Source organism: Salmo trutta, chromosome 4 (genome assembly GCF_901001165.1).
Source record: "Salmo trutta chromosome 4, fSalTru1.1, whole genome shotgun sequence".
Lineage (NCBI taxonomy): Eukaryota > Metazoa > Chordata > Actinopteri > Salmoniformes > Salmonidae > Salmo > Salmo trutta.
In genome coordinates, this window is record NC_042960.1 from 22,438,338 (window position 1) to 22,460,421 (window position 22,084).

General features: G+C 43.3%; 1 protein-coding gene across 1 annotated transcript in view; it reads left to right on the plus strand.

The window, feature by feature from the left end:
• LOC115192067 (EF-hand calcium-binding domain-containing protein 6) overlaps positions 1-21,738 on the plus strand; it is a 74,331-nt gene extending 52,593 nt beyond the window's left edge. Inside the window, exons 13-18 of the mRNA XM_029750178.1 lie at positions 5,110-5,245; positions 8,440-8,564; positions 12,444-12,687; positions 20,209-20,381; positions 20,623-20,794; positions 21,164-21,738. Coding sequence (XP_029606038.1) covers positions 5,110-5,245; positions 8,440-8,564; positions 12,444-12,687; positions 20,209-20,381; positions 20,623-20,794; positions 21,164-21,403 — 1,090 coding nt within the window. The 3' untranslated portion in view covers positions 21,404-21,738. The remainder of the gene's footprint in view (positions 1-5,109; positions 5,246-8,439; positions 8,565-12,443; positions 12,688-20,208; positions 20,382-20,622; positions 20,795-21,163) is intronic.
• The last annotated feature ends 346 nt before the right edge of the window (positions 21,739-22,084 follow it).

Below are 22,084 nucleotides of genomic sequence, written 5' to 3' on the forward strand. Positions count from 1 at the left end.
TAGGCATTAATCATGCAAACACATAGATTTTTTATTTTGAAACGACATCAGTGGGATTCAAATCTATAATCTTCTGTTCCCTATCCATGGAATTAGTCCACTGCACCAACAGGATGGAGCCAGCATGCTATGTATTTTACGCATATAAAGCTGTTCATTTTAGACTATTCAGACAGACCCTATTTCAAAGGAAACAAACACTCATTAAGATCAGGTGTGGCCAATTAGTGGGTGCAGCCAACACACCTGAACACACTTAACAAGATAGAGGACAGAGAGAGTTTTGTTGAATGGAAAGTATGTATTTGTTTTTAACCCCGAGTCTAAGTCCTGTCTAAGCTGGGGGAGGGTTATACTAAGCTAAAATTAATTGTTTTAAGAAGGATCGTTTAGCTATTAGATTTTTAGTTTAAGAACCCTTGATGTATAAATAAAAATATCTAAACAAATTATTAAATTAAAAAAGTATTTTTGGCCTTACTGCTATTAACCCATACAAACACATTGAATAACATATTCACAACATGTGTCACGTCCTGACCAGCAGATGGAGCTATTGTATTAGTTTTGGGGTCAGGACGTGGCAGTTTTGTGTATGTGAATGTTTGGGTTGTTGATTGGGACTTCCAATTGAAGGCAGGTGTGTTGAGTTGCCTTTGATTGGAAGTCCTATATAGGTGTGTGTGTTTTTCTTTGGGGGTTGTGGGTGGTTGTTTTTGCACTGCGTTTATAGCCTGCAGAACTGTTGCTGTTGTCACCTTTATTGTTTTGTTAAGTGGATGCTTTACTCCTTTTTTTAAAATTAAATATGAGTATTCACATACCTGCTGCGCCTTGGTCTTTTCTCCATGACAACTTCTGTTACAGAACCACCCACCACCAAACCAGGACCAAGCAGCGGAAGAGGAAGGAGCAGCGCCAGGAGGAAAGTAAGGAATGGACCTGGCAGGACGAAAGACAATTCTGGGAGGACAAGTTAAGGGAGCTTAGGAAACCCGAGAGGCAGCCCCAAGATTTTTTTTTGGGGGGGGCACACGGGTAGTTTGGCCAGGCCAAGGAAGAGCCGTAAGCCAGCTACCCGTGACTACAGGGAGGTGCGTATGAGGTGTAGGGCGCCATGTTACGCTGAGGTACGCACCATCTCGCCTATACGGACGCACAGCCCAGTCCGCCCGGTACCAGCACCCCGCAGGTGCCAGGGCAAGGTAAGCATCGAGCCGGAAGGGGTGAAGCCAACCCTGCACTCAAGACCGCCAGTGCGCCCTTTCGGTCCGGTGTTTCCCGCTAGACGCACTAGCATGGAGGTGCGTGTCTCCAGGCTGGCACATCCAGTACCAGCCCCACGCATCAGGAGTCTAGTGTGTCAGCCCAGCCTCGCCAGTCAACAGTCACCAGAGCTGCCCGCCAGTCAACGGTCACCAGAGCTGCCCGCCAGTCAACGGTCACCAGAGCTGCCCGCCAGTCAACGGTCACCAGAGCCGCCCGCTAGTCAGGAGCCGCCAGAGCCGCCCGCTAGTCAGAAGCTGCCAGAGTGGCCCGACTGCCCGGTTCTGCCAGAGTGGCCCGACTGCCCGGTTCTGCCAGAGTGGCCCGACTGCCCGGTTCTGCCAGAGTGGCCCGACTGCCCGGTCCTGCCAGAGTGGCCCGACTGCCCGATTCTGCCAGAGTGGCCCGACTGCCCGGCTCTGCCAGAGTGGCCCGACTGCCCGGCTCTGCCAGAGTGGCCCGACTGCCCGGCTCTGCCAGAGTGGCCCGACTGCCCGGCTCTGCCAGAGTGGCCCGACTGTCTTCCGGGTCTGCCAGAGTGGCCCGACTGCCCGGAACTGCCAGAGTGGCCCGCCTGTTCGGGGCTGCCAGAGTGCCCTGCCTGTCAGGAGCTGCCAGAGTGGTCCGTCAGTCAGGATCAGCCCGAGTGGCCCTCCTGTCCTCCGGTCCAGCCCGAGTGGTCCTCCTGTCCTCCGGCCCAGCCCGAGTGGCCCTCCGGTCCTCCGGCCCAGCCCGAGTGGCCCTCCGGTCCTCCGGCCCAGCCCGAGTGGCCCTCCTGCCCTCCGGCCCAGCCCGAGTGGCCCTCCTGCCCTCCGGCCCAGCCCGAGTGGCCCTCCTGCCCTCCGGCCCAGCCCGAGTGGCCCTCCGGTCCTCCGGCCCAGCCCGAGTGGCCCTCCTGCCCTCCGGCCCAGCCCGAGGGGCCCTCCTGCCCTCCGGCCCAGCCCGAGTGGCCCTCCTGCCCTCCGGCCCAGCCCGAGTGGCCCTCCTGCCCTCCGGCCCAGCGCGAGTGGCCCTCCGGTCCTCCGGCCCAGCCCGAGTGGCCCTCCTGCCCTCCGGCCCAGCCCGAGTGGCCCTCCTGCCCTCCGGCCCAGCCCGAGTGGCCCTCCTGCCCTCCGGCCCAGCCCGAGTGGCCCTCCTGCCCTCCGGCCCAGCCCGAGTGGCCCTCCTGCCCTCCGGCCCAGCCCGAGTGGCCCTCCTGTCCTCCGGTCCAGCCCGAGTGGTCCGTCTGCCAGGGTCAGCCCAAGTGGCCCATCTGCCCGGCGCAGCTAGCAGCGCCACCGAAGTGGGCTACGCCGAAGGTGGAGCAAGGTCCACGTCCTGCACCTGAGCCACCTCCAGGATAGGTGGGTTGGGAGGGAGGGTGTAGCACAGTGCCGTCAGTGACGGCAGCCACCCTCCCCTCCCTTATTGTTTAGGGGTTATTGTTTAGGGTTTTTTTATTGGTGTTTTCTGTTGGTAGGTGCATTCCGGGGTCTGCACCTTGAGTGTGGGGGGGTACTGTCACGTCCTGAGCAGCAGATGAAGCTATTGTATTAGTTTTGGGGTCAGGACGTGGCAGTTTTGTGTATGTGAATGTTTGGGTTGTTGATTGGGACTTCCAATTGAAGGCAGGTGTGTTGAGTTGCCTTTGATTGGAAGTCCTATATAGGTGTGTGTGTTTTTCTTTGGGGTTGTGGGTGGTTGTTTTTGCACTGCGTTTATAGCCTGCAGAACTGTTGCTGTTGTCACCTTTATTGTTTTGTTAAGTGGATGCTTTACTCCTTTTTTAAAAATTAAATATGAGTATTCACATACCTGCTGCGCCTTGGTCTTCTCTCCATGACAACTGTTGTTACAACATGGAACAAAAACATCAAAAGAAAGTTTGTTCTGAAGTTTAAGAACGATCAGGAAACTTAAAAAAAAAATGTATTTAACCTCTTATTTTTGGGACTAAACAGTGTCCATATATACAGTTTGTTCATTCATTTTTTTCAACTGGTACCGGGGGACCGTCAGACAAGTCTTGTGAGGCCTGTGGACATCCTAGAACAAAACATGCATGAGTTTGTGAGAGTCTCACCTTACCACAGAGGGGTCATATTAGTGTGTAGCCCAAACTGTTCAGACGCTACAGAGAGAAGTTGGAATATTGGCTGTACTGACTTCAGATGAGTCCTAAGATACTTGTGGGGGTCAAAGAGCAAAACGGTGACACCATCTATCTTTACATAGAGGGGTAATAGTAGGCAAAACCGTTTGGACGCTACAGACGATTTCCGGGATGTCTCATGGTCTGACAAACACGGTTCTAGCTCTGTCACCTTTCACCACAAATGCGAAAGTGCTACATGTAATGCAAAAAAAACATATCTCTAGCTTAAACTGACAGATTTTTATGGGTATTTTTCTATTATGCTATTGCATTCACCCTTAGGTTAAATAGCATTCATAGAACGTCCTCTGAACGTTACAAAAGTTTTCTTGTGGGTTTATGGAAAGTTTTCTTAACGCTCTGTAAAAATTTGAGAACATGACTAAGTAGAACCATGAGGAAACCTATAGGAAACGCTATGCTGAAGTACCAAGAATGTTGTTTCTTAATAATGTTCTGTGAATTCTCACCAAGCTCGAAAGAAATATATGGTTCTCAGAATGTTATGTGCTAGCTTGGATATGTCTGTAGTTGTGTGGAGCCATAGTGTGAGTGGAATGCAGAGATCTGGGTTGAAATAGTCTAGTAAATACTTTAGGTGCGCTTGATTTGGCCTACCCGGCACACAGGGTTTGCACTTTCAGGACTTTTCTATTGATAAAGTTAAATCAAGCGTACCTAAATTATTTTAAAGAAAAACAATTCATTTCAACCCTGATCTGGTAGAATGAAATAGTGGATTGGCTTTTGTAAATTTCCAGCCTCTGCTTCAGATCTGTAGTTTAGTGGGAGTGTCACACATGGCCCCATGTTGGTGTAAAGAATGTCCCCCTCACCACACTTCAAACAATAAAGATGCACACACACACACGCACGCACACACACACACACGCACACACACACACCACACACACACACACACACACACACACACACACACACACACACACACACACACACACACACACACACACACACACACACACACACACACACACACACACACAGGTTATTGATCCAATCATTCAGTTACTTGTGATAAAGTCCTCAACCCAACTAGCCTGTCAGCTCATATTTCAGCTTAGTTTTTTACGCCTGTCCCAATTGGTCTCCTGATTGTGACCTCTGGCGCGTGACCTTTAAAACCTACAGTCGTCCCCAACACTGGCTCTGACACTGGCCCCGGCCCACAGCCAAAGGAGCTAAAGGCAGAGGAGTGGCTGGGCCATTTCTCCAGACAAAAGCAGGGCGGCAGGGGTGGCTGGAAGGACACACCAGCCCGGCCCCTCATGAGTCCAGCCAAGCGGACAGGGAGCAAATTAGGACCAGTGGTTTTTGTCTGCCCTTTCTTTTGGCTCCCTTACAGGGTTGACTGGCATGTCAAGTTTGTCAGGTGCCCTCAAACTGTTTGACCACATCACACGTCCTTTCAGACTGCCTCAAAGCGTTTCATGTCTTCGTCCCTGATTCGTGTTGTCGCTTTGCGTATGTGCCTCGTTGGGCCACTGAAGCATATGTGTAGAAAAGGTGCAGGCTTGGGGACCCCGACACAAAGCAACCCCTGCTTTTATTAAGAGACTCACTGCACTGATACATTCTCCTGCCCTTTAAGACATTCTTCAAGCGAACTTTTCAAGTGAGCAAAATCTCCCAGAGCACAAAACAGTGCAATTGAGACTGAAATAATCTCTCTGTTAATTGAATTCCAGGAGAGGAGTTCCCAGTCTTTTCGAGGCAAGTCCTGCTGGATATTTGGGGCGTACAAACGAAGAACAGGAGGGGCTGAACGTGCAACTCGTGAATGAGGAGAGTGGGATTCTGGGACGGGGACGGAGTGTGGCACAGGTATATTGACTTTTCCTCATATCTTATTATGTTTTGCATATTAAGGGCGCAAAACATACTTTATGTAGAAATAGCGCCGCCATTATCTAGTTCCTAAAGTTCTATCATCTTCGCCTAATTTCAGTTTGTGACAAAACAATGTACAGGTAACTACCAAGATAAAGGAAACACCAACATAAAGCGTCTTAATAGGGTGTTGGGCCACCACGAGCTACCAGAACAGATTCAATACACTTTGGGATAGATTCTGGAACTCTATTGGAGGGACGCAACACCATTCTTCCACAAGAATTTCCATAATTTGGTGTTTTGTTGATGGTGGTGGAAAACGCTGTCTCAGGCACTGCTCCAGAATCTCCCATAATGGTTCAATTGCGTTGAGATCTGGGCCCAGATTCACAAAACCTTTTTAAGAAGAAATTTCTTCTTAACTGCCATTTTTCCTTTAACTATAGACTTAAGAAGAAAGTTAAGCAAAGTTGCTATTCCTTAAAAAAGTTATTGTAAATATTATTGCGCTATTTCTTATGTTCTCCTTAGATTCTTGGAAATAACGTTTTTAGATTTGTTCTTAATTCCAAGATAGCTAAACCCTTGTTTTAAACTCAATGAGTGAAGTGAAAAATTCTTCCCTAGTTATTTTGCTCAAAATCTAAAAGGCCCAACCTAGATTCAAGCCTCTCTCTTAGGTAGTTGAACATGTTATTACTCCAACCTCGTGAAAGTGACAAACTGATACATTTTTGTCAAAAACAACTTTATATCGAGGGAATCGTAATTGATTTTGACGACCTGGGCCCAGATTCACGAAACACTTCTTATGCAAAAACTTAAGAATGTTCTTTAGATAAAAATAAGAAATTCATAAAATATACTGCTCAAAAAAATAAAGGGAACACTTAAACAACACAATGTAACTCCAAGTCAATCACACTTCTGTGAAATCAAACTGTCCACTTAGGAAGCAACACTGATTGACAATACATTTCACATGCTGTTGTGCAAATGGAATAGACAGCAGGTGGAAATTATAGGCAAGTCTATAATTAAGAAAAAAAATGGCAGTTAAGAAGAAATTGCTTCTTAAGAAGGTTTTGTGACTCCGGGCCCTGGTGACTGAGATGGCCATGGCATAGGGTTTACATAATTTTCATGCTCATCAAACCATTCAGTGACCACTCGTGGATAGGGGCATTGTCATCCCATGGGGGCATAGCCATGGTAGCCAAAATAATGGCCTGCCCAGCATTTTTATAGATGGCCCTAACCATGATGAGATGTTAATTGCTTAATTAACTCATAAACCACACCTGTTTTCAATATACTTTGTATCCCTCATTTACAAAAGTGTTTCCATTATTTTGGCAGTTACCTGTATAGTATAGAGCAGTGGACACCAACCTGTCGATCCTTTCTGTAAAAAAAACCAAAGATAAAGCCTAGCATTCCAATTATTATATATTTTTTTTGCGCTGTTGACTGAAAGGTGCCCTTTATTCAGCAGTCCTAAGGCTTTTTCAACCATTTCATGTGTCTGAAGGTAGGACTCCGCCTACCCGGCAGGCCCAGAGAGCAAATCAAGTGCACCTATAGGCCTACTGCTGGCCAATCAGATAGTTCAAATGAAAATGTCTGCACAGTTTCCTTCGAGCCATAGACTGTAAAAAGAAGCCTTGAACGCAGAGCAAAGTTTATACTGTGAGATTTCTAAACTTTTGACTAGAGAGAGACTCAACGAATACAGCTGTTGTTTTATGAGTAATTTCATGTTTAGGTAGTTATTTAGCACTGGCAACACTTTGTTCAAAACTTTTATAATCCATAAAATGCGCATTCTCCCTACTTCCACTCACACTACAACCAGCACTGCAGCTGCAATGAAGGAGTATAGCAAAGTGTTCCGATAAGCTTGCATTGTTACTATTAGCGGCTTGTGTCTTTTTTAATATCAAGGAATATTTCACTTTCTTTGGTCATAGGAATAACAACATGAATTGGTGCATGAGGCAGAAATAATGCAGTGCGACTTGAGTTTGCCATCAGCTGGAAGACCGTGTCCCCTTTTCTCAGAGGAGGGAGGGAGAGTGGAGGGACTGTGAGTCGGGTCACTCGGGAGAGGCAGCCTCACCGCTACTCACTCCCTCCCCTCAGACTGACCATCAGATGCAGGCCATCAGTCCAGTAAAAAAAAAGTGATTCTGAGAAGAACAACATTGGCAGTGCAATTCAAGCATAGCTAATATGCAGTGATAATGTATTGGGCCTATGGCCTACTGCACAAACATAACTGTTTTTAATTGGTTAATGTTGCATAGCTTACATTTTTTTAAGGTCATGCTAAAGAAAAATCTGAGCGAAAGATCTCGGCTTGCATTTTCACTCAGAAAGTAAAAAGACGCAAATCCGGAACGAGAACCATAGAAATAATGTTCTTCAGACTTGCCTTCAATGACAATGACATATCTGTAACACACATTTCTATATGAATTTAGTCAGTTCACCCAAAAAGCTACATACTGGACTTTTAAAGGAAAGATTCGCCCATTTTGAATGTTGTGTCATATTTGTGCAACTCTGAGCGATGTACTATCGATTCTCGGGGTCATTTCATGTTTTCATGTGTATCTGATCGATTCGCCATTAATGATTTTCCCTCATATGATGCATAACGTGCTATTCCGGCTGTATTTCTGCCTGCTTGAGCAGCTTTCCTACTTGCAGAGTCAAAATAAGAGCTTATGTTATGTATTATTATTATTATCAGCAGTAAAGGTAGTAGTAGTAGTAGCTGTACTACACTCTAAGAAAAAAGTGTCTATCTCGAACCTAAATTGGTTCTTTGGATGTCCCCGTAGGAGAAGCCTTTAAAGAACCCTTTTTGGTTCCAGGTAGAACCCTGATGGGTTTCCACAGAGGGTTCTACATGGAACCCAAAAGGGTTCTCCTATGGGGACAGCCGAAGAACCCTTTTGGAACCCTTTTTTTCTAAGAGTTTTGTTGTTGTTGTGTTATTATTGATAGTAGTAGTAATAATAATAATAAAAGGAGTTGTTGTTAATGAATGTGATACTGTAGATGTCATATGTTTTGCCAGATTCATAAGTTCACACTATTGACATCCATAGAATTCCATTGTGAATTTAAGAGTGTATTGTGTAAATGTCAGATGGGGCACATCTGTCTCTTTTCAATAGCTGTTCCAGATCATCAAGGCCCTGGTGAAGAACCATTACCAGGCAGCAGAGCGAGTCTTTGAGAAGCTGGATGAGAAGAACACCAAACGTCTCAGTCAAGAGACCTTCTACCAGCTTCTAAAGAGGTACATTCTGTCTGTTTCGCAAATGGCACCCTATTCCCTACAAACTGCACTACCTTTGACCAAAGTAGTACACTATGTAAGAAATAGGATGCTATTTGTGACGCATCCCTTGTCTTTCTCATAAATCATGTTAATTATCACAAAAACAATATGATCATTGTATCAACGTACAGTATATACTGTATGTGAATATACATGAACATATATTCACACACAGTGGTGTAAAGTACTTAAGTAAAAATACTTTAAAGTACTACATAAGTTGTTTTTTGGGGTATCTGTACTTTACTATTTATATTTTTGACAACTTTTACTTATACTCAAAAGAAATAAAGAATAAAGAAATAATGTACTTTTTACTCCTTACATTGTCCCTGACACCCAAAAGTACTAGTTACATTTTGAATGCTTAGCAGGACAGGAAAATTGTCTAATTCACACACTTATGAAGAGAAAATCTCTGGTCATCCCTACTGCCTCTGATCTGGCAGACTCACTAAACACATGCTTCGTTTGTAAATTATGTCTGTGTTGAAGTGTGCCCCAGGCTGTCCGTGAATTTAAAAAAAATAAAGAAAATCGTGCCGTCTGGTTTACTTAATATAAGGAATTTGAAATGATTTATACTTTTACTTTTGATACTGTGAAGGTGCGTGCTGGTGGAAGGGTGTCACGTCCTGGCCAGTATAAGGGTTAATTGTTATTGTAGTTTGGTCAGGACGTGGCAGAGGGTATTTGTTTTATGTGGTTCAGGGTGGTGTTTTTCTAGAAGGGCATTTGATTGAAGTATTCCGGGGTTTTTGGGCACTGGTTGATTTTCATGTATTCTGTTTAGTCTAGTGTGTCTGTTTCTATGTTTGGTTAATTGGGGTTGGGACTCTCAGTTGAAGGCAGGTGTTGTCTATTTGCCTTTGATTGAGAGTCCCATATATTAGGGTGTGTTTGTCATTTGTGGGAGATTGTTCCGTGTATAGCGTCAAGCCTTTACAGGACTGTTTATTGTCGGTGTGTTTCTTTTTGTATACGTGTTTATTTTGGGTTTGCCTTCTTTCCTAATAATAAAGAAGATGAGTATACACATACCTGCGGCATTTTGGTCTCATCACTACGACAAGCGTGACAAAGGGAAGTCAGGCGCAGGAGATTGAACTTGGTATAAAACGGAGCAGTTTAATAAGTGCTCAAAAACTCCGAAAACCAAAATAATACAATTGGGTACAAAACCCGTCGCACACCAGAACATATCTTGCACATAGTTTACAAACAAACAATCACCGACAAGGACAATGAGGGGGAACAGAGGGTTAAATACACAACATGTAATGAATTGGATTGGTGTGATACAAGACAAGACAAAATCAAAGGAAAATGAAAAGAGGATCAGCGATGGCTAGAAGGTTGGCGACTTTGACCGCCGAACGCCGCCCGAACAAGGAGAGGGACCAAATTCGGCCGAAGTCGTGACAGATACTTAAGTATATTTTAGCGATTACATTTACTTTTGATACTTAAGTACATTTAAACCAAATACTTTTAGGCTTTTACTCAAGTAGTATTTTACTGGGTGACTTTTACTTGAGTCATTTTCTTTGAAGTTATCTTTACTTTTACTCAAGTATGACAATTGGGTACTTTTCCCAACACTGTTCACACACAATTTCAATTCACTGGTAAAGGGATGATGCCCTAAATATGACGGTAAAGACCCATGAATCACAACAAACACAGATCATTCCTAAAATGTGAAATGTTTCTCTGAATCGCTTGTATTGTTTTGCTTCACTGTAAAATAAATAAAAATGTAACTGTTTAAATGTCTAAGTTTGCTGGACTAAAAGATGTTGAGCTGACATGGAATACTTTACTAACCAAGGCAGTTTGTTCACTTTAAGCTGAATTAAAAAAATTATGTTGTTTGAACTTACTGTAGGTATTGAAGTTTGACTTTGCAACTACAATAGCTGAGTCAACCGCACAATGTGTTTAGTTTGCAGAACTAATTTAGACCCTCAACTTTGCTGCAACTGAAAATATTGTGTTTTGTTATCTAAAGTAATCATTTGCCATTTGACAGACATGATTTTCATCATTATTTACACAGAACTGAGAAGTCATAGTAATTCTAAATTTGTTTTAATTAATTATTTTTTACCTAAGCTCTTTTGATGGAAAAATAACTCAAAATATGAATAATTGATTGGTGTTTAGATATAATGATATTATAGTCTTTAACAACAAAGCTTTTAATCTGAACGTTCTCCCCGACAGATTAATACTATTCTTCAGGCAATGTCTTGGGAAATTTCTCAAAATGCATTATATGCCCTTAGTTCCTGTGAGTATTTCTCAATGGTGTCACAGAGTTATGGAATGCATACTGGCTCTTTGTCTTACCACCGTGTCAAATCAACTGATTCATCTTTAGTACTTCTCAGATGTCACACAACCCTGTCTCTCCTCGTGACACAAGTGCCCCTTGTTGTGGCGCCACATGATAACCAAAGCCACCCTCGCGATACTCACACAGTCATACGCACTGATCTGAGGGTCGCTTTAGAGACCTTTTGTCCACAAAAACAATGGCCATCAGAAGCAGCATTTTCTCCTGGCAAATGATGCCTTAATTGTGGGAGTTAACAAGCCTGCTCTTTTTTTTCCATGAATAACAAAGCGTTTACTGTGATTTTGTTTTTCTTGAGAGCACAGGCAGACCATTTTCTATGGCGTATTGCACGCTTGTTTTGGTGTTCCCATGTCATGCATGCTCTGTACTGCATTGGGCTCCATGTCTATCAGAATCCCACTACCAAAGAAGAGTGACAAAGACTGAGAGACTGGGGACACCTTTTCAAAGTTTTGGGAACATTTTGAAAAAAATGTATTGTTCATTTATCTGAGTCTTCTTTTGACCCTTTCCCACTTGTTTTGTCCTTTATATCGTTTCCCTCCTTTATCTGTCTATTCATTTTTTGGCTGGAATATCCCAGTGGCTGCCCTAAATAGAGGTAGTGTTGAATAGAACATCTCCATGGATTTGCATAATCTTGGGCATTGGGGTTCTCAGTGCGGGTGAGCACATTGAGGGTCGTGCCAACTGCGAAAAGGTAAACCCTTCATCCCTTGGCAGGGGGGACACTCACCCTACCCTTCCAGAGTCTTAGTACAACAACTTAGTAGTCAGAATCCAGCAGGTCCACAGCTAATATACCACATCTAGCCAGTTAAAACCTTCCCTTCCGAGATACTCCCGCTATCTGTAATATTTTCCACTCAATCCAGTTAAAAAAAAAAAAGTTAAATATATATTTTAGGCTTTGTCATTTGAAAACATTTTATATCTCACATATATCCATCTACATGGGTTACATAAAAATCGAATAACGAAAATAGTTAAATTATCAGGGTCAAATCTGTTTCTCTTCAAAGGACTTCTTTACTCATCAATAACATATTCTCAGGGAGCTGAGAGTCAGGCAGTATAACAGTGTAGATGTTTTTTTTTTTTTTTTTTTTACATTTCTTACAGACCCATTCATGTCTGCTCTCTTACAGTGCTTCCCATTCTTTGGCCTTCGGTCGATGCCAACAAGGCCTAAGATAGCTGCTTGCTCTCTGATGGGAAACTGTTGCTTATGTGCTGGGTTGGCTGCCAAGTTTTGGCATTGTTATTGGTGAAGTGGGGAGTGGGGGATGGGTGGGTGGGTGGGGAGGGAGGGGGGATTGGGCAAGCAAAAAGGGGGCCCTTAAACCCTGTGAGATAGTAGTTATTCATCTATATGTAGTGGGAATTGTCCCCCTCTTCTTTCTCCATCCCTTTCTCCCCCTTTTCTCACTCCCTTGTTCTTTCTCTCCCTCTCTTTTCATCTTTTCATCCTGCAGATTTGACATCCACCCCGAAGTGAGCCGGGGGGAGATCCGACATCTTTGGGTCACTTTGATTACCAACCAGGACAGGACGCTGGATTTCTTGCAGCTTGCGCGCCACTTTGGCTACTCTCCCAAGTCCTCGTGCTTTCCCAACGCCAAGCGCAGCCCCCCGAAGAAAGGGGATGAGAATCTCCGGCAGTGCTCCAGAAAGCTCCACTGTGTGTCTGACATACTTGCAGATGGAGTGCGTGCCAAGGTAGGGGTAAGGGGGCAGGGGTGGGAAGATAAGAGCGGGGGTAGAGGGGACTTACAAAGCGAACAAGGGTAAGCCCCTATCGCCTTCAACACACACACACACACACACACCTTGTTTAAGGTTACAGCATAGTGTGTGTGTGTGCGTGTGCGTGTCTGTTAGGGGGACTGTTGGTTGTTGGGTGCGTATGAGAACAGGGGGCCATGGAAGTTCCCTAGGGGGACTTGCTGCTCACACTCACCCAGCAGAGAGAGCATTGTCCTTCACGTGGGAGAACCAGAGGACCTCCACTGCTGTCTCCCTACCACCATATCCCCACTCATGTGAGCTTGGAGGGGGAGGCCACTCAGCTTTGGTGCAACTCTCAGAGAACCTCCCAACTGCCCCTTCCCTTCTACCTTCCCTGTGATCATGATAATAAAAAATCATCCCAGTTTAAACAAAGCACAACTTTTAAGGATTAACGAAGCCTTTATAACCCCTTTTTTAAAGGATAGTGGAATTCCACTTACATATTTTCCAGATTTGAAATGACAGAGGGGGATACAGATTGGACAAACAGATTGAAGGGTTGGAGCTGGGTTTGAACCTCGATCTCTGGTGGAGAGAGTGGTATAGCCGACATATGTGTCTTGAGCCAGGAGATTTACCACTAGACCATCGGCTCTTTACACCATAAACCATTTATAAGACCTACTGTATATAGATGCTTCCAAAATCTTTATCACTACTTAGAAAAGCATAATATTGTAGGGCTTCCCTCATGCCCCTTTTAATTTTTACTTGTAATTTTCTATTTTGGTATCTTTACTTTTACTCAAGTATGACATTTGGGTACTTTTTCCACCACTGCAAAGACGACTTGGCTCTGTTATGGAGAACACTCTCCATTGAGCTAGAGATCAGTCAGTTTAGTAATTCCTTTCTTTACTTTCTGGATCTTAGGGAAAAGGCGGAGAGCTATCTTGTACTCTCGAGTCCACAAAGCTTTTGACTTTTCCTCGTCCCATTTTTTACTGTGATTAGCTACTGCCTGCTCTGCCTCCCCATCTTATGGGAGCGAGCAGGTGAGGAGCTATCTTCGCTCTTGACAACCCTCCTCCATGGAGCAGGGCCAAGACATACAGTACCAGTTACGTAGCTGTCCTACTGCCCAGGATTATATACAGTATATACAGTACCAGTCAAAAGTTTGGAAACACCTACTCATTCAAGGGTTTTTCTTTATTTTTACTATTTTCTACATTGTAGAATAATAGTGAAGACATCAAAACTATGAAATAACACATATGGAATCATACAGTAAACAAAGAAGTGTTAAACAAATCCATATATATTTTATATTTGAGATTCTTCAAATCAGCCACACTTTGCCTTGATGATAGCTTAATAGTCTTGGCATTCTCTCAACTCGCTTCACCTGGAATGCTTTCCCAACAGTCTTGAAGGGGTTCCCATATATGCTGAGCACTTTTTGGTTGCTTTTCCTTTACTCTGCATTCCAACTCATCCCAAACCATCTCAATTGGGTTGAGGTAGGTGATTTTGGAGGCCAGGTCATCTGATGCGGCACTCCATCACTCTCCTTCTTGGTCAAATAGCCCTTACACAGCCTGGAAGTGTGTTGGGTCATTGTCCTGTTGAAAAACAAATCACAGTCCCACTAAGCGCAAACCAGACGGGATGGTGTATCGCTGCAGAATGCTGTGGTAGCCATGCTGGTTAAGTGTGCCTTGAATTATAAATAAATCACTGACAGTGTCACCAGCAGGGCACCCCCACACCATCATACCTCCTCCTCCATGCTTCACGGTGGGAACCACACATGCAGCGATCATCTGTTCACTTACTCTGCGTCTCACAAAGAAATGGCAGTTGGAACCAAAAATGTCATATTTGGACTCATCAGGCCAAAGGAAAGATTTCCACCGGTCTAATGTCCATTGCTGGTGTTTCAAGCAAGTCTCTTCTTCTTATTGGTGTCCTTTTTATAGTGTTTTTTTTCAGCAATTTGACCATGAAGGCCTGATTCACGCAGTCTCCTCTGAAAAGTTGATGTTGAGATGTGTCTGTTACTTGAACTCTGTGAAACATTTATTTTACCTGCAATTTTTGAGGCTAGTAACTCTAACAAACGTATCCTCTGCAGCAGAGGTAACTCTGGATCTTCCTTTCCTGTGGCGGTCCTCATGAGAGCCAGTTTCATCATAGTGCTTGATGGTTTTTGCAAATGCACTTGAAGAAACTTTCAAAGTTCTTTATATTTTCTGCATTGACTGATCTTCATGTCTTAAAGTAATGATGGACTGTCATTTCTCTTTGCTTATTTGAGCTGTTCTTGCCATAATATGGACTTGATTTTTTACCAAATGGGGCTATCTTCTGTATACCGCCCCTACCTTGTCACAACACAATTGATTGGCTCAAACACATTAAGAAGGAATGAAATTCAACAAATTAATTTTTAACAAGGCATACTTGTTCATTTAAATGCATTCCAAGTGACTACCTCATGAAGCTGGTTGAGAGAATTCCAAGAGTGCAAAGCTGTCATAAAGGGTGGCTACTTTGAAGAATCTCAAATATAAAATAGATTTTGATTTGTTTAACAGTATTTTAATTAATGCATGATTTCATATGTGTTATTTCATAGTTTTGATGTCTTCACTATTATCCTACAATGTAGAAAATAGGAAAAATAAAGAAAAATCGTTGAATGAGTAGGTGTGTCCAAACATTTGACTGGTACTGTATGTGTATATACATTACTGTTCAAAAGTTTGGTGTTACTTAGACATTTCCTTGTTTTTGAAAGAAAGAAAGAAAGAAAGACTCTACTTGTCCTCTTGCTCAGTTGTGCACCGCGGCCTCCCACTTCTCTTTCTATTCTGGTTAGAGCCAGTATTCGCTGTTTTGTGAAGGGAGTGGTACACAGCGTTGTATGAGATCTTAAGTTTCTTGGCAATTTCTCGTATGGAATAGCCTTCATTTCTCAGAACAAGAATAGACTGACGAGTGTCAGAAGAGAGTTCTTTGTTTCTGGGCATGTTGAGCCTGTAATCGAACCCACAGATGCTGATGCTCAAGGTACTCAACTAGTCTAAAGAAGGACAGTTGTATTGCTTCTTTAATCAGGACAACAGTTTTTCAGCTGTGCTAACATAATTGCAAAAGGGTTTTCTAATGATCAATTAACATTTTAAAATGATAAACTTGGATTAGTTAACACAACGTGCCATTGGAACACAGGAGTGATGGTTGCTGATAATGAGCCTCTGTACACCGATGTAGATATTCCATAAAAATCAGCTGTTTCCAGCTACAGTAGTCATTTACAACATTAACAATGTCTACACTGTATTTCTGATCAATTTGATCTTATTTGAATGGACAATTCTTTTTGCTTTTCTTTCAAAAACAAGGACATTTCTAAGTAACCCCAAACCTTTGAACGGTAGTGTACAATATATATTGCCTGACATCTTAGGTCATGGCGCTAGATGCTGTGTTCTGAGATAGCCCGCGTTCAGAATCTATCCAGACTGACTTGCTGCAGCCTGGTATAAGCGATGGCTCTATGAGAGCCCTGGGAGACCACATCCCAAAAGGCCGTGCCCATGCCGTTTGGGGTGGAAGAGTTGACACACCCAGGAAAAAAAAAACGATCGGATGTGATTGGTCAAAAGACCAATTAGTGGGATAAAAGATCAGAATTGGCTGCATAATACATGACCAGTGACCCCTGACCCAACATATAGTGCCCTCAAATTTACAAAACAAGTTCAAATATCCCTAGACATACAAAATATACACAACACATTAAATGACATAGCAAGGCAAGCCAAAACGGTTCCTACAAGGTAGGCTATAAGATATATGAAAACAATTGCATATGGTATATACAGTACAGTGTAGTACTGGTATAAATAGATGACAGCTTTGCAGTTTATGGTGAACATATCGAAAACAAATGTTGATTTGAATTGTCACATCAGCAAACTATCCTGATTAAATGAAAGCAAATGTATTTATAAGGAACTACTATGACATACAATATATATACAATAGTATGTGGACACAACTTTAAATGAGTGGTTTCGGCTATTTCAGCCACATCCGTTGCTGACAGGTGTATAATATTGAGCACACAGCCATGCAATCTCCATAGGGAAACATTGGCAGTGGAATGGCCTTACTGAATGCCACCTTTGCAACGAGGCAGATTGTTACATTTCTGCCCTGCTAGAGCTGCCCCAGTCAACTGTAAGTGCTGTTATTGTGAAGTGTAAACGTCTAGGAGCAACGGTTCAGCCGCGAAGTTGTAGGCCACACAAGCTCACAGAACGGGACCGGCAAGTGCTGAAGCACGCTGCGCGTAAAAATCGTCTGTCCTCGTTTGCAACACTCACTACCGAATTCCAAACTGCCTCTGAAAGCAATGTCGGCACAATAACTACTCGTCAAGAGCTTCGTGAAATGGGTTTCCATGGCTGAGCAGCTGCACACATGCCTAAGATCACAATTCGCAATGCCAAGCGTCGTTTTTTCAACCACTCCACACATTTCTTGTTAACAAACTATAGTTTTGGCAAGTTGGTTAGGACATCTACTTTGTGCATGACACAAGTAATATTTCCAACAATTGTTTACAGACAGATTATTTCACTTATAATTCACTGTATCACAATTCCAGTGGGTCAGAAGTTTACATACACTAAGTTGACTGTGCCTTTAAACAGCTTGGAAAATTCCAGAAAAGGATGTCATGTCTTTAGAAGCTTCTCATAGGCTAATTGACATAATTTCAGTCAATTGGAGGTGTACCTGTGCATGTATTTCAAGGCCGACCTTCAAACTCATGGTAAAATCAAAAGAAATCAGCCAAGACCTCAGGAAAAATATTGTAGACCTCCACAAGTCTGGTTGATCCTTGGGAGCAATTTCCAAATGCCTGAAGGTACCACATTCATCTGTACAAACAATAGTATGCAAGTATAAACACCATGGGACCACGCAAACGTCATACCGCTCAGGAAGGAGACGCGTTCTGTCTCCTAGAGATGAACATACTTAGGTGTGAAAAGTGCAAATCAATCCCAGAACAACAGCAAAGGACCTTGTGAAGATGCTGGAGGAAACAAGTACAAAAGTATCTATATCCACAGTAAAACGAGTCCTATATCGACATAACCTGAAAGACCGCTCAGCAAGGAAGAAGCCACTGCTCCAAAACCACCATAAAAAAAGCCAGTCTACGGTTTGCAAGTACACATGGGGACAAAGATCGTACTTTTTGGAGAAATGTCCTCTGGTCTGATGAAACAAAAATTGAACTGTTTGGCCATAATGACCATCGTTATGTTTGGAGGAAAAAGAGGGAGGCTTGCAAGCCAAAGAACCCATCCCAACCGTGAAGCACGGGGGTGGCATCATCATGTTGTGGGGGTGCTTTGCTGCAGGAGGGACTGGTGCACTTCAGAAAATAGATGGCATCATGAGAAATGAAAATTATGTGGATATATTGAAGCAACATCTCAAGACATCAGTCAGGAAGTTAAAGCTTGGTCGCAAATGGGTCTTCCAAATGGACAATGACCCCAAGCATACTTCCAAAGTTGTGGCAAAATGGCTTAAGGACAACAAAGTCAAGGTATTGGAGTGGCCATCACAAAGCCCTGATCTCAATCCCATAGAAAATTTGTGGGCCAAACTTAAAAAGCGTGTGCGAGCAAGGAGGCCTACAAACCTGATTCAGTTACACCAGCTCTGTCAGGAGGAATGGGTCAAAATTCACTCAACTTATTGTGGGAAGCTTGTGGAAGGTGACTCAAAACGTTTGACCCAAGTTAAACAATTTAAAGGCAATGCTACCAAATACTAATGAGTGTATGTAAACTTCTGACCCACTGGGAATGTGATGAAAGAAATAAAAGCTGAAATAAATAATTCTCTCTACTATTATTCTGACATTTCACATTATTAAAAGAAAGTGGTGATCCTAACTGACCTAAGACAGGACATTTTTACTAGGATTAAATGTCAGGAATTGTGAAAAACTGAGTTTAAATGTATTTGGCTAAGGTGTACTGTAGGTAAACGTCCGACTTCAACTGTATATTCCAGGCATTTCAAATCACATTACAAGCTTCAATTTAGCCATTTCATACCAATTTGAATTGCTTGAGGAAAGTGAATGGATGGGTGTAGCTCTTATCAGAGATCAACTACAACGGAGTATGACTGCATTTCAGAAATACAAGTGCAGTGACCCTTCTATGACCTAAACGAGCGCAGTGGGGTCTCATGATGAGCCACCCTCTACTAAAAACCCTCTCGACCGGTGCTGAGGAGGCAGGGATTGATAAGACCTTCATTGCCCATGTGTATAGATTTGGGAATCTGTCTTTGCTTTTAGCCCAGAAGATGAGTTCAGCATCTGTGTCAATGTCTTGGATGACATCAATGTATTTGCTTATCTGAGTAGAGATGCTTGCATCCCGGGCTGAGTAGCACTGGTTCCTGTGAGTTTGATAACGGGTTAGGAGCCGAGGACATTTGATTGGGGGAGAATCCTTGGATCGATCGGTGCCAGCTACCAAATCCAGTGATGTTTCCCCATCCACCATGGTCTCAGCTTCAGTGATCAAGGTGTCTGGAAAACATAAAGGAACAAAACAAACATAATTGATTAAGCTATCACAGAACCTTCCCTAATCTCACTTCGCTTGTAAGATTTTATGCTTTATTTTAGCTTGCTAGCAAACATCCTCACCTATTGATTTTTTATAGTAGCAGGCTAGCAGGATGCAGCAGCAATCTAAATGATCAGACCGAAACATGCTATGAGAAGTGATCGGGTAAATTATGAAGTGAGTGAATGGTGACAGTTTTGCTTTATCCAATCAGAGCAGCAGGACCAACGTACAGCCCACCTGGGTACCAACGCCCAGCAGCGCATTTGTCTTGGCCCCTTAAATTAGGGGGAAAAACAGGTACACAGGCTCTCAATACTTTGCTGTTTGTGATTTTAAAATTCGGACAACTGGGCAATTGGGAAAAGTCAGGGAAGGAGGAGGACTTTGCTTTAAAAAAGGCAGATTTGTTTTAATTACAAAATCACACTGCAGGGGGCGTTAACCTATGGCGGTTCTAGTGTAAGGTCCTTTCATGGCCCAGAAAGTGATAAAGTTTATGCAGAGCTGTTGTGTCGTCTCTAAGTGGAACACGTCACTTACGCCCAATCTCTAAGCCTTTAGTTCGTCCTGAGATGTGTCAATTGTGCTTTAGATCCTTTCACAGCAGCTACTAGCCACTGAAAAATGTGGAGATGTAATATTCCTCCATCTTTAGCTTTGCTACTGCCCTTGGTGTCCCTAAGCGTATGTGTGGACTGTGCTAGCCACTGTTCACATCTGCAGTCTGCCCAGGGTTTTTTCAGGTTAATGTACCTAACCACATCTTTGGCCCAGGGCAACTTTTTGTCATTGTCACCATTATTTCCCTCCCTCTACACTGGCCTAGGTGGAGCTGTCATTGGATGAGTTGCGGGGGGAGTTCGAGGAGTTGGATCCTTATAGGACGGGGTTTGTGAGCCAGAAGGAGTTCCAGGAAGTGCTGAAAGGTCTGTGTGTGCACCTCGATGACTACGAGTGGGAGATGCTGGCTCGAAAGTTTGACATCAACAGGGATGGAAGGTGGGTGAAATGCCAGGAATTCTTACTAGTTGACATACAAGATGGCCTACCCATGTTTAAGTTTTTTACACAAACCTAACATTTTTGCACAAACCTGAAATTGCTTCTAGAATCAGAGGGTGGATCTGGAACCATCAGACTGATGTTCCATCTGATTGTGCCTCAGCTACATTCCTCAAGTGGCTATGGCCAATGGTTTTGATCCTTATAACATGAATAAGCAGCAACACTCCATCCTCAGGGTTTCCTTCGTTGAGTTCCTGAGGCCCTTTGGGAGACGGAAACAGCCGTGGAGACATGGATCCAACATGGCCGGCATACTGCAGTTCCATAACGAAACAGAGGATTTGTCTGCAGAGAAAGGCTCTTCCTTGTGTGACCAAGTACCACTGAGCTCAAGACTAAGGAAGAAGGTACACTGACTAACTTTTAACCAGTGTGTTCCACCATAGATTTAGGATATTTCAATCCACTTCCATATCCTCATAGACTACAAGATCTAGTTAAACCCCATTCTGCATGATGAAAACCTTACACTGATTCAGTTTCATAATGAGCTTTATTGAATAATTCCTGCTAAAAGAAAATTATAACACTCCTTTGGAAAAAGTTAGTTATGCAAGACTTCTTGAATGAGAACCATATTAGTATTGTTTTTTTTCTGAACAATTGTTTTTATTGAGTCACATAAGCAGAACGATTAATAAGAATTACACTACAGTTTTATTAATGTTGTTTTGAATTGAAAACCTCCCCATCTCCCCATGACACCCTCCACCCAGCTTCAGCGGCAGGGCAAGATTTTGCGTCGGGCCTTCCGCAGGCTGGACAGCTCCGCCAGCGGCTACCTCTCTCCAGGCGAGTTCCGAGCGGCTCTGCGGCTGTGTGACGTACCCTTGAACCCGGAGGAGTTGTACCATGTCTTGGCCGGGCTGGACCGAGACCTGGCAGGCCGGGTGGCCTATCGCCGGCTGATCCAGGACATACGCAAGAAAAGAACCTCTGGGACTAGAGTAAAGTAGAGTCATCATCATCCCTCACCCAGCAAGCAAAGTTTGGCATGGGACGTCATAATGACGTCATTTCCGGGTTGAAATTTGTTTTTCTGGTTGATGTGACGTCAGATTATTTAACCAATTTAAGACGTATTTTCCTGGTCACTAAAAAGATGTCTAAATAACGTCCTTTTACAATCGCTTTACAACCTGACCGTGATGTTACAAAATATGCCAGCTTGTCATTGCAACCAGATTTGCCTGCTGGGCAGGGGCAATTTGCTTTGCATTAGGTTGTCAAAATGACATGCAAACAACATTTAGACATCAAATCAAATGTATTGGTTACATACACATGTTTAGCAGATGTTATTGCGGGTGTAGCGAATTGCTGTACATGACAGTATTTATTTAAGTGTCACTACACAATAATTCAACCCAGCTAGCACATAACGTTTTGAGAACCACATTTCTTAGAGCTTGGTGAAAGTGTGGTTGTCCTATAGTTATTTTGCATACAGTCTTCCCACACCATTCTGGGAATGGTGCAGGATACCCAGCTAGCACATAACATTCTGAGAATTATGTTATGAATTATGAAACAATGTTCTTCTGTGAGAATTTCAGTACTACAGCATAACGTTTTCTATAGGTTTCCTCATTGTTCTATTTAAAGTAATGTTCTCAGGATGTTCAGAGAACTTTAAA